The sequence below is a fragment of the Clarias gariepinus genome, chromosome 27 (genome assembly GCF_024256425.1).
Source record: "Clarias gariepinus isolate MV-2021 ecotype Netherlands chromosome 27, CGAR_prim_01v2, whole genome shotgun sequence".
Classification (NCBI taxonomy): domain Eukaryota; kingdom Metazoa; phylum Chordata; class Actinopteri; order Siluriformes; family Clariidae; genus Clarias; species Clarias gariepinus.
Genome location: NC_071126.1, coordinates 6,774,649 through 6,788,100, shown reverse-complemented (window position 1 = coordinate 6,788,100; position 13,452 = coordinate 6,774,649). Strand labels below are relative to the sequence as shown.

The 13,452-nt window shown below is 40.6% G+C and overlaps 1 protein-coding gene across 1 annotated transcript in view; it reads left to right on the top strand.

The window, feature by feature from the left end:
- Positions 1 to 9,495: 9,495 nt before the first annotated feature.
- The window catches only part of xkr6b (XK, Kell blood group complex subunit-related family, member 6b), a 49,298-nt gene continuing 45,341 nt past the window's right edge, over positions 9,496 to 13,452 (top strand). Inside the window, exon 1 of the mRNA XM_053489199.1 lies at positions 9,496 to 10,067. Coding sequence (XP_053345174.1) covers positions 9,496 to 10,067 — 572 coding nt within the window. The remainder of the gene's footprint in view (positions 10,068 to 13,452) is intronic.

Genomic DNA, 13,452 nt, shown 5'->3' with positions numbered 1-13,452 from the left:
ATCCATCTATACTAACAGTTATAACTGAAATCAATTTGAATTTGTCCATAGTTTACGAGAGGCTAAATGCTATGATGTTATTAAGTCATGGCCACAATATAGTATCCCGTTCCTACGCCTTTGTAAGTCATAACAACAATATAGTGTCCCGTTCCTACGCCTTTGTAAGTCATAACAACAATATAGTATCTCGTTCCTACGCCTTTGTAAGTCATAACAACAATATAGTGTCTCGTTCCCACGCCTTTGAAAGTCATAACAACAATATAGTATCTCGTTCCCACGCCTTTGTAGGTCATAACAACAATATAGTATCTCGTTCCCATGCCTTTGTAAGTCATAACAACAATATAGTATCTCGTTCCCACGCCTTTGAAAGTCATAACAACAATATAGTATCTCGTTCCCACGCCTTTGTAGGTCATAACAACAATATAATATCTCGTTCCTACGCCTTTGTAAGTCATAACAACAATATAGTATCCCGTTCCTACGCCTTTGTAAGTCATAAGAACAATATAGTATCCCGTTCCTACGCCTTTGTAAGTCATAAGAACAATATAGTATCCCGTTCCTACGCCTTTGTAAGTCATAAGAACAATATAGTATCTCGTTCCCACGCGTTTGTTAGTCATAACAACAATATAGTAACTCGTTCCTACGCCTTTGCAAGTCATAACAACAATATAGTGTCTCGTTCCCACGCCTTTGCAAGTCATAACAACAATATAGTGTCTCGTTCCCACGCCTTTGCAAGTCATAACAACAATATAGTATCTCGTTCCCACGCCTTTGCAAGTCATACCAACAATATAGTATCTCGTTCCCACGCCTTTGTAAGTCATAACAACAATATAGTATCTCGTTCCCACGCCTTTGTAAGTCATAACAACAATATAGTGTCCCGTTCCTACGCCTTTGTAAGTCATAAGAACAATATAGTATCCCGTTCCTACGCCTTTGTAAGTCATAAGAACAATATAGTATCCCGTTCCTACGCCTTTGTAAGTCATAAGAACAATATAGTATCTCGTTCCTACGCCTTTGTAAGTTATAACAACAATATAGTATCCCGTTCCTACGCCTTTGTAAGTCATAACAACAATATAGTGTCCCGTTCCTACGCCTTAGTAAGTTATAACAACAATATAGTATCCCGTTCCTACGCCTTTGTAAGTCATAACAACAATATAGTGTCCCGTTCCTACGCCTTTGTAAGTCATAACAACAATATAGTGTCCCGTTCCTACGCCTTAGTAAGTTATAACAACAATATAGTATCCCGTTCCTACGCCTTTGTAAGTCATAACAACAATATAGTGTCCCGTTCCTACGCCTTTGTAAGTCATAACAACAATATAGTATCCCGTTCCTACGCCTTTGTAAGTCATAAGAACAATATAGTGTCCCGTTCCTACGCCTTTGTAAGTCATAACAACAATATAGTATCCCGTTCCTACGCCTTTGTAAGTCATAACAACAATATAGTATCCCGTTCCTACGCCTTTGTAAGTCATAAGAACAATATAGTGTCCCGTTCCTACGCCTTTGTAAGTCATAACAACAATATAGTATCCCGTTCCTACGCCTTTGTAAGTCATAACAACAATATAGTGTCCCGTTCCTACGCCTTTGTAAGTCATAAGAACAATATAGTGTCCCGTTCCTACGCCTTTGTAAGTCATAACAACAATATAGTGTCCCGTTCCTACGTCTTTGTAAGTTATAACAACAATATAGTATCCCGTTCCTACGCCTTTGTAAGTCATAACAACAATATAGTGTCTCGTTCCCACGCCTTTGTAAGTCATAAGAACAATATAGTGTCTCGTTCCCACGCCTTTGTAAGTCATAACAACAATATAGTAACTCGTTCCTACGCCTTTGTAAGTCATAACAACAATATAGTGTCTCGTTCCCACACCTTTGTAAGTCAGGCCACAAAATAGAATCTTGTTCCCACACTCTAGTAAGTCATGACCACTTCACACAGTATCTGGTGGTCACAGGGCCGGACTGGGACACAATTTCAGGCCGGGAAATCGCACACCAACCCAGGACGTCATATGCACCCAAATAAATTTAGAAACTACAGAAAGCCTTATTTTTTCCCTTCAACATTAGGGCTGTCTAAAGAAGGCTGTCTGTAGTTTCTGAATTTATATATAGCTCTGGAAACCCACTACAGAATAATCAGTTTCTTAAGTGTTTTTTTTGTTTGTTTGTTTTTTACAGGTGCATGTATTGGTGAGATGAACAGTTTTATTTACTTTTTTTAACTTCTTACAATATTTCTCCTAAATTTAAATAACTATTTATTATATAATTAACAAATTGTTATTTAGAAATGACATCACAACACATTAAAATAACCCAAGATCATGCAGTACTTGCAGAGCTTTAATAACTCAAATAAAACACAATGCAAATAATGTGTATTTGTAAGCAAATTGTATTAATGCTTTGTTAGGCTAAATAACATTAAGAAATCAATAAATCTTTATCCAGTATGTTATAACAAATTATTTTTTTTATTTTTATTTTGCTTCTATCTGTATCAGTCCCTGAATCTGTTGTGTGATCACTGCTAGGCTGACTGTCTCCACCTTAATTTGAAAAGTAGAGGGGGATAAAAGTCGTAAACCTCATAAATGAGCAGACATAACCTTCTAAAAGGTAAAAATTAGAACAATAATGACTACATTATGACAAAATATTTTTGAAAAATCAGAGTGAAAAATCAGACTTTATGACTCATTATAGTCCATGTGTGCACTATAGCTCCTGTCTCCCTGCTCCCTTCCTACCTATAAAAAAGAATGTGATATTTTGTGTCTGATAAAATACTCCTGTAACTTTACAATAAATAATATTAATGTTTTTTAGCATACTGTAGTATTTTAAGTGATAATTGTATGGCGATACATCTAATATTTATTAGCAGTTTAAATGAAAAAACTTTTTTTTTTTAAAAGCTACAGTTATTCACAGATGAAACTGACTGCACTTGAAGCCCTGAATAAATCTGAAATTGTGCAACATTTTGCTACTTCTTATGGAAGTGCTTTCTTCTTACGTGCCCTTTTCCTTGTTGTTAATTTTATTTATTATTCATTTCAGCAATCTTCACTTTACTACACAGGGTGGGCAATCATTTAAAAATATATATTAATTATAAATAATAAAAAAAAAAAACGCTCCCTAGCAGCAGGCCAAATCAGTCGCCAGGCCACTGGGAATCCTCCTGGTGCTCCTGAAGGCCCGTCCGTGCCTGGGTGGCCACAACATAGTATCTTGTTCCCACACCTTAATAAGTCGGGCCATAACGTAGTATCTCGTCCCTGCGCCTTAGAAAGTGTTGCTCACAACACAGTATCTTATTTCCACACTGCAGTAAGTCATGGACACAACATACTATCTCATTTCCACACTTTAGTAGTAATGGGCACTTGGTAAGTCATGGTTACAATACAATGTCTCATGGCCACAACAGTATCTCATTCCCACGCTTTTGTAAGTCAGGCCACAACACAGTATCTTGTGGCTATAACATAGTATTTCGTTCCCATGCCATAGTAAGCATATTCATGTCATATTCTTTTATTTTATAGCTTAGTAAGTATTGGCAGCAACACATTATCTTGTTCCCATACCATAGTAAGTCATGGCCAGAAAATAAAATCTCCCTCCTACGCCTTAGTAAGTCATGACCCTAATCATGGCCATAACACAATAGAATCGCATGTTCCAGTGGCTCCACACCCAGTGTGTTTCAGGCTGGATAAGTTGAATAGATGAGATTTTTGTTGTTGTTCTGTTCTGTACAATGTTTCCTATATTAGGGTTTAAAGAAAGAGTTATAGGAAGATTTGGATCAGGTCCAGCTTCACAATTTGGATTTTTGTCCTGCAGAAAGGACTACTGCACTTATACGTCAGGGTCCTCCAGACGAACACCTTTTTAATTGTAAAATATATTCCACATCCTCCCTCAAAAGAGATTTGTTTATTATATATTTTTCGATTTTTGTCTATTTGTTAAATGCATTCCTGAACTTTTTTTAGAGATATAATTGTTTTTAAGTATGCCTAACTGAGGTTTGGATTACGCCCATTCTCCAGCCAAACATACTACTGATTATAACAAAGCTGACAAATGAATACACCACCTGTCCCAAAAAAAAAAAAGATCAAGCAGTCTAATATTAATTTCGACACCAATTACCTTTGATTACAGTGTGTTTGTGTTGACTTGATGTGTGAAAATGATTCCTTATGCTCTCAGAACCAGTCTTTCACAATTGCGTGCTGGAATATGTTAGTCAGCTTAATTAACTATATTGCTAAATAAAGCGGCTGAGTCTAAACCTGCCTTCAGAATCCTGTGCAGTGGGCAGGCACTAAGCATGATGGGTACATCGCTTTATGCATTTCCCTTCTTACACTGACACACCTGTCTCTCTAGAATAGGGTCAGTCTAACAGTCATCAGACACATTAGCTTTTTCCATTGTTAGAAATCTTGATCGCTAGCAAACTAAAGCATTTTTTTCTAATTAATCTCACTAACAAATGAATTTTTTATGACCACACGACTGTATAGTCTCAATTTTGTGAGTTGACATTGCCTTGTGTATATAAGAATGCTCTTATTAATTGTTAAACACGTCTTTTTTTTTTTGACAATGCAACTTTACTATGTGTTTAAGTGATCTCAGATCACAGATTACAGTAATTCATGTTTTTTTAGGACACTTTTCCTCTCCGAAGCTGCTGGTTTAGAACTGTTCTATTAAGTTTTAATATTGCATTGGACACTTCTTAATCTCCTTATTTGTTTTTCTTTGCTTTCATCTCTTATAATCCTGACCTCACTCCAAGCCATTTTTATATGGTTGGGCCATTAACAATGTTCCTGGGAGGCCAGAAGTTCAGATCTGAAGCAGACAATCCGATCACAGTTTTGAAGTACTGAGAAAAGTTACATAGAAAAGATAAATACATTAAAGTTACAGGGGATTATATAGAGAATTGAAGGTAGTGTAACTGTGTTCTGTTATTCTGCACACTCAATCTGTATATACATACATACATACATACATACATACATAGAGTACCAGTCAAAAGTTTGGACACATTCTAATTCAACAATACTGGGGGTTTAAAACCATAAACATGGAAATACGTTATTAATTCTAAGACATAAAGGTCAGCTGTTCTTGAATAGTTCTTGCAAGAGCAGTATTGTCGATCTACAAAATTCATCAAGCACCAAGATGAAATTGTCTCTCATGAAGACCATCTCAAGAAAGCAAGACACATCTCAACATCTACTGTTTAAAGAAGATTATTGCATATTTTGGACACTCTTAGCAATATTTTACAATATAGAATGAAATAATGGGATTAGAGGGTGTGTCCAAACTTTTGACTGGGAGTAAACACTCACAGAACATTTTATTAGGAACACTTGCAGATGTGAAAGGATTATGACCATAAAGTAATTAACCAGCAGTTTATAGCAACCATTAGATAAGGGCAAAAAAACAATTTCAGTAATTTTGACTGTGGCATGATTGTTGATGCCAGATGGTCTGATTGGAATATTTCTATAAATGCTGAGAGGTTGACAAAGTCTGGTGCAGAATGGTATAAAAAATAACATCCAGTGGGTGCCAGACACACACACACGGCCCAAAATACTAAAGAAAGAGCAACTGCCTGCAGAAAAACCATATTCAAAACCACATAAACATCTTCAGCAAATTTTTAATCATTTATAGTTACTGCTAAGTCATTCTGAATCGCATCTGAACCATCTGTGTTCTTTTATTTACGGCTGCAAAGTGTGTGACAAATTATCTACACTCTATACAGCACACTAGCTTTACGGCTAATACCATTTGGGATTCAATAGTACGTGGAACGTAGAGCTATTTTAAAGTGGAATAAGTGGAAATCTAAAAAAACTAAAAAAAACTAAAAAAAAAAACAAAAAAGGATTTACAGGCGTGTCCACCACCACCTCCATGGTTTATTCACCATACCTTCTCACCAAATAGTACCAGTACTGCACTAATTACACATCTCCAATTGTAAAGGAAAAGTGTTGGCAAAAAATATAACTGGTGTAAGTGCTGTGTAAAATGTGAAACTGTGGTATAAAAGCATTATCACACTTGAGGTCATGCTGTTGTGCTGAATATCATCACTTCTGTCTAAGGAAACACATGCAGACTTTAAGCCTATATCCACATCACAGCTGTGCTGATATTCCAGCACAACAGCACTCCCACTCATGTGATTGACATACAGAAAGACTCTGCATGGGTTTCCCCTTTTCCCAAAAAATTGGCGTTGTAGTTAACCATGTTAACTAAATTGCCACTAGGTTCAAATAAGTGTGTAAATACAGTAGGTTGTATATTGCACTACAATAGACTGGTGTCCTGCTAAGGGTCTTATCCCCCCTTTCAACCAGTAATCCCTGCTAAATGATAACTAAAGGTGAATGCATGATCATGGCATGCAAAGGTGAAAAGCTCACCTTTACTCTGATTTTTATTCCTGTTTTTTCCTTCTGTGTGTCTTTTTCAATCTGTCTTTCAATTATCCTTTCTTTCACTGCCTAAGAAGATGCATTTTAGCCTCTCTTATTTCACATTCTCTCTCCTCTGCATCCTCTGTGTTTGTGCTATTATTTTTCATTCCTTTTTTTACAGATTAACGAAAGTGTAACACTAGCTGAAAAAGAAATTGCTATATCACACACAGACACTCAGTTGACAGACACATAGACACACACATGCAGCACTTGTATAACAAAAACATACAGTAAATGGACTCCAAATGCATGTGTACTTGTGAATTGTTGGTAATTGTAAAGAATTGAACTAAATTACAGAACAACTGACTGAGTGTTTTAGCTGAATAAGTTTAAAAATATATTATAAATATAATAAAAAAATAGAAATTCTAAATAATTGAAATAAAATAATAGATCCTAAATATGGTCTAAAGACTCGCCTGGTTGTCTGATGCAATCGAATCAGGATTTGATAAGTGCCAAAGCGGCCTGTTGATTGCAGCGATAGAAGCATCTGGAGCCTCAAGGGAGCCAGCTGCGATTACACACATTGCATTATTTAGCTTGAGTTACATGTGTGTCATGAATCCAACTCTCCCCCAAAAATATGTGGATCCATTTGCGCTCATTAAAAATGTATGCAGTTTGGTAGGCAAACAGATTTTCCTGACTAAGAACTGATATTTTAGCGGATGGAGCTGGGTGGATGGCAGCGGAGGTGGGATACAAAAGTTACAGACAGGAAACGGATCAGCTTGGATCATAGTACAGTATATCAGTTACCTAGACATAAATGTGACAATGCAGAGGTCCAGAAATGGCTGACACGACTGGCCCTCTAAAAGTGTGTTGTAATATTCTCGTCTTTGTGTTTGTCATTGCAACATAAGAGATAGGACCAAGGCCATGAAGGAAGCAATGCCCGAATGCTTTGAGCTCACAGTGATGAACCGACACTCTTCATCTCACATATGCTGTTTTGCTGTATTTGGGGCTTTGATAGACCCTAGTCACTTAACAGCCCAGCAATGCTGGCTATTCCAGGTTAATGCTTTCAATCAAACATCTCTGTGAGATTTTCTTTGCTGTGAAACATAAAAACAGCCTCCAGCTGACACTGATAGAGTGAGCGCATGGTCTCCATTGAACTGTTCTAATGTAATGCAGTCCTCAGCAACTGCCTGCACTGTAGACCATCTCTCACAGCCCCCACATCTAGTTTTCTACAATATCTGCACTTATGCATCCTTGTTGTGTTCTAAATTATCCTAATAATTTATCTTTCTTTAGTACATACCTAGAGTATGTTCTCAAAACCAAAGAGAGCATGTATAAAAGGCTGACAAAATTAGCAAAACTCACTGATTACAGATATTAATCAACCATTCTTGAGTCAATTTAGGGGCGAGTGATTTGCAGACTGGATCAACACACTCATTAATACACGACTCCTGTAGTTAAGCTTATTACTTTGTGGCATTTATGACTCAGCCTGGTGTAAGCCTAGTGACAGCCAGAGGGATGAATCTAGTCTCTGCAATGTAACAGTTATATGGTCTTAATCCGGTTAATGTCTCCCTGGTGGAGGCACAGGTGTTGAGGAATTATGAGGCTGAGAAAGAGAGACGGACAACATCATAATGTTCTTGGCTGCTGTATTGGCAAACAGAGAGCATGTCTTGTCTTGTAATCAGAGGCTAAATGACACTTTGTAACTTTATCTGGGGTATTTCTCTCTCTCTCTCTCTCTCTCTCTCTCTGGCTCTTGCTCTCACTTTCTTTCCCTTTCTCCAACAGAACCACAGCTGGACTCCACATGGATGTGCACTTTAGTGAACTGTAAGTTAACCATGCACAGCTGCTCACACCACTCATCCTGACAGAATTGCTGTTGTTTTTTTCTCAAGTACAGTGGCACAAAATGATGGCCATGTGGTTTCCTATGCTTAAAAACCTAGAGATGTGATCTGATTGCCCTTGATGTTCATTCCACAGTCACTGAGGGACTTCAGCACCAAGGTCAGCTCACAGCTTCACTGTGTTAAAGAGCTGATTCACCAACGCACGATAGAACAGCACCTCTCTCTCTCTCTCTCTCTCTCTCTCTCTCACACACACACACACACACACAGAGGAGGGGGGAAGAGAGAGAGAGAGAGAGATCAGTGAGCAAGACACGACTATTTTCTGGGGGACAGAGAAGGAAGCGGTCGTTGTTGAAGCTTTCTGTGGATAAGATTCCCTTTTGCAAGTGTGTGAATGTGTGAAGGCGTGCATGTGATCGATAACCTCAGGATTTTGTTTCTACGAGTTAAAAGGGTTAACAGAAATACGAGCGGCGTATTCACTACAGCATTACATCATTCAGAGAGCGCCCCCTCCACGCACACACACACGCACGCACACACGAGTTTCATAGTTTACAGCGAATCACTAGGTGGCATCATCAATGAGCAGGCGAGCTAGGTTAAGGGACTTCGACTGAAGCACAGTCCTGCCATTCGTGTCGTGCGTCTCAGGGAGAAGACCGGGCGCTCGCTGTGCATCGCGGCAGGGACATTTGCGCGGGTGAGGGACACTGCGTCCTGCCGACACATCGGGGTTTTTTTGGGGGGTGGGGTGGGGTGCTTGGCTTGGAGTAGTGGTCTCCAACCTGTGTTCATATCAAAGCCATATACCAGGTGCGTCGTGGTGCATCTATCGGGACATAAACTCCAGGTGTGCGACAGAAGATGCTCGGCCTGTGCGCTGTCAGGACGCGGCGGTGCGGGGAGCTGGCACTGGTCGATGCTGCGCCACGGTCACTCCGGACCTAGATGGCTACCTCGTTAGGCGCGCTCGCGCAAGACAGGTGTCGGGGAAGTGACGTCACAAGCCGCGGAAGCCGGAGGCGGGCGTTTGGGAGAGCAAGATGGCAGCGAAATCTGACGGTCGGGGGCTCGCCACTGCCACCGGCTTTGCCCAGCTGCACAACCTGGACGAGGCGGCGGGCGGCGGCTGCGGCGAGGACTACCCGCGGGAGGGCAGCTCGCTGCACATCTGTCACTGCTGCAACACGTCCTCGTGCTACTGGGGCTGCCGGAGCGCATGCCTGCACTACCTGCTGGGCAAGGGGCGGGAGGGCGCGCGGCCGGCGCAGGAGGAGCGCCTCTGGCTGGACTGCCTGTGGATCGTGCTGGCGCTGCTCGTCTTCTTCTGGGACGTGGGCACCGACCTGTGGCTGGCGGCCGACTACTACGTCAAACAGGACTACCTCTGGTTCGGGCTCACGCTCTTCTTCGTGCTCGTGCCGTCCGTGCTCGTGCAGATATTGAGCTTCAGGTGGTTTGTGCAGGATTACACGGGAGGAGGCTTGGAGTCCGTGGAAGGGCTGAGCAGCCGGAGAGCCACGGCGCGTTCCTACGGCCGCGGCAGGTGCTGCCGCATCTCTGTCTGGGTCTGGCAGACGCTCATCCACATCCTGCAGATGGGACAAGTGTGGAGGTAAGCGCCGCCGACCGTTCAAAGTTTTATAGCTGAAGTAGCACACTTGTCCTTGTATTGCTTTTTCTTCACTGAGAAGCTTTTGAGCACTTTGCCCTGGGTTCATTTGTCCATTGCGTTTGTAACTGTCACCCGATTTAACCCGAGCGCTTCCCCGAGGACTACAGACACCAGTAGCTCTCCATCCCTGTCTGTCTTTCACTTGCGCATTTACGCATTTAAGCGCTTGCTTTTGATGCTTTAAAAGCGGCCACAGACATCTGGTATAAACCTCACTCTGCCAGTCAGTGAAGAGCAAAGCGCTTCTGTAAGCCGTGACACTCGCCATTGTTAAGTTGTTACAGAGATGCTGTTCTTCTGCATTGATCATCTCAGGTGGGAAAAAACAAATGAAGGTAGTGATCAGGCGAGCAGACAGTATGTTGGATCGCTGTGTGTGGCTAGGAGCATGTGAGGATTCTCAGGCTTCACACACACACACACACACACACGCACACACTCCCCCTCCTGCATGAGAGAACATCCTTGTGCGCGCGCAGCGGAGAGACGGACATCTGTTCACACGGACACCGCGTCCCTTCGGAGCAGCACAAAGCGCTACGTCACTCCGATCGTTCGTCCGGCGCGACCCTTTTGGTGTCTTTTCATTCCCTGTCCTAACAGAGTGAAAGCGCGCGTCATCCCGCACTAACTGCGCTCCTGCTGCTCGATGCCTCGACTCAGAGAGATGAGCATCGGTGCAGAGAGCGCAGCAGCGGAGCGGCAGAAACCACCCCAGGCTCCAGCGGCTTCAGACCTCCACTGATGTGCGCGTCAGTCGAGGAAAACTGCTTATCTTTCTCGTTTTCCCGCAGTGTACAGACGCAGTGCCAGCACTCACCGAGCAGTGTGGGGATTGTGCACTGGAGAGGATGTGTGCTGCTCGTGTCTGTTTCTTTCGCTCACTGCGCCGTTTTTAAAAGACTAACTTCGTTTATACAGCAATCAAACGCTTCATGATTGGCATGATGTCATCGCTTTCGAGGTGGACTTATAGCTCTCTCTCTCTCTCTCTCTCAGACACACACACTGGTTGTAAGATGGCTATTAAATGTATAATAATAGACCACACATTTCAGCAGAAATGCAACAAGAACAAAATGATATCCAGCCCTGATGATTTCAAAGCCTCCACAACAAATAGATTCAATCAACAAAAGCCCCCCCCAAAGTGCCACCTGAGTAACATCACTCTGTGAGCTGTAATGTTGTTAATCTTATTTAATCCACCTGTTCAGGATCACACTGGGCTGCACTGCAGATCCCTTTTTATAGCCTTTCAGACATTAAGGCCACTGAATTGGGCGGGATTCCTGAGGACAGACATTAATTACTTCCCTAAGCTCTCAGTCAAAGGCATAGCGCCCACTGTGGAAACTGTCTCCAGATGGTGAGAAAACGCTTCTGCTGAGAGTTTATTCATTCCTGCATGTCATACCTGAGTCTCACTGGAGTATCGCTGACGTTCGATACCTATTCTATGGTCTCACAAAAATCGAAATACCTACTATGATTCATAAATCTGTATCTCTTTATCATATCATGATGCTTGAAGTAAGTCAACTATGCCATTTGTTGTGCAGTTTTGTATTATTATAGTGTACCAGTCAAAAGTTTGGACATGCCTATTCTTTAAAAAAATAATCTTTTTTTAAACCTATAAAATAACACATTGGACCAGTGGCAATAGTGAGTTGTTATTTTAAGGTGAGCTGTTCTTAAATAGGTCTTGCAAGAACTGTATTGTCAAGTGAATTTGCAAAACCCATCAAGCACCATGATGAAACTGGCTCTCATGAAAACCAGTCCAGGAAAGACCAAAATTTACCTCTGCTGCAGAGAAGTTCATTTAAAATTACCAGCCTCAAAAATCACCAATTAACAGACCCTTGGATTGGAGGCATTATAAAGGTTTTACAGAGCATAAGTAGCAGATACGTCGCAATATTAACTGTCCAAAGGAGATTATTGCATAGTTTGGAAAAAAATAATAATAATAAAATCAGGAAAGACCATTTCCACAAGGACCATTATAACCGTGAGGAATTTGTAACACATTATCTGGTTTTTAATAATAAACAGATGTTTTCAGTGCTCTAATACGGTTGCTTGAAGCTTTTATTTAATTATTGTAAAACCTTATATTGAAGCATTTTCATACTAGCATTTTCATATATTACATATTTTAAATAACACATTTCTGTACAGTACATTTGCTCAACAGGGTATTTTTTTAATTATCGTTACAATTAACCTGCTGAGACCCAGACTCTACTGTTGTTTACATTGCAATTTCTCGTCACAGTTTCTCTTTAGGTTAGCACTGTGGCCTTGTAATTCCAGGGTCAAGAGTTTGATTCATGCCTGGGGTTTCTGTTCATAGAATATGTTTGGTTTTCCCATGCTTGGTGGGTTTCCTATATGTACTTTGATTTCCTCCCATAGTCCTAAGACATTTAATTGAGTTTTCCAAATTCCTATGAGTGTGTGTGTGTGTGTGTGTGTGTCCTGCAGAGGACTGGCATCCTATCCAGGGTAGACTCTAGCTTGTGCCATGATGCCCTGGAAAAGGCTCCTGGCCTGCCGTTACACTGTACAGGATAAGTAATATAGAGAATGAGTGAGTAATAGAGTGAGTGTTTCTCTTTAATATAAAATAATAACTATGAACTTTAAACTCAAGTTCAAGTATCGTCAAACAGGATGAATTCTGGCAAAACAATTATACACAACTATACCTAAGCTTATATAAGGATTTTACAAGTATATAGACAGTGTAGTTGGATGAAAATGTCAAGTGCTCATATGAGGACATCCGGTTCTCAGGAGATTAAGACACTGCACCACCAAAGATGCTCAACTTTATTGTACCGAATTAACTCATACTAATAGACCCATTTCAGTGATTTATTAAACCAGATGTTTTTGCTAGAATAAAAATGTATACAAATTTTTTTTTGTCTAAAATAGTTTGTTAAAAAATAAATGGCACAAAAAAATATCTTTTCTCTCACCATCTTAAAGGAAAGTGGGGCACACTGTTTAATAGAATAGTGCCCAGCTCTGTATGCAAAACAATGAGAAAATCCTGCTTACTTTTATTGGAAAAGCCACCCAGGTGAGATAAAGGGATAAAGCTGTGCTGTTACTGTGCTATGCATTGTGCATTTGAGCCCCAATAACCGAAACAGTGTTCCAAAAGCTATTTCTAATCACAATGACCTTGGTGTGGTACATGTAATTTAGTCTGCACTTCCTAGTGAATTGTGATTGCTCTTCATTTGTTAAAAGTATAATAATGGCTTATCTATAATAAAGGTTATAAAGAATCACAGATAAAACTATT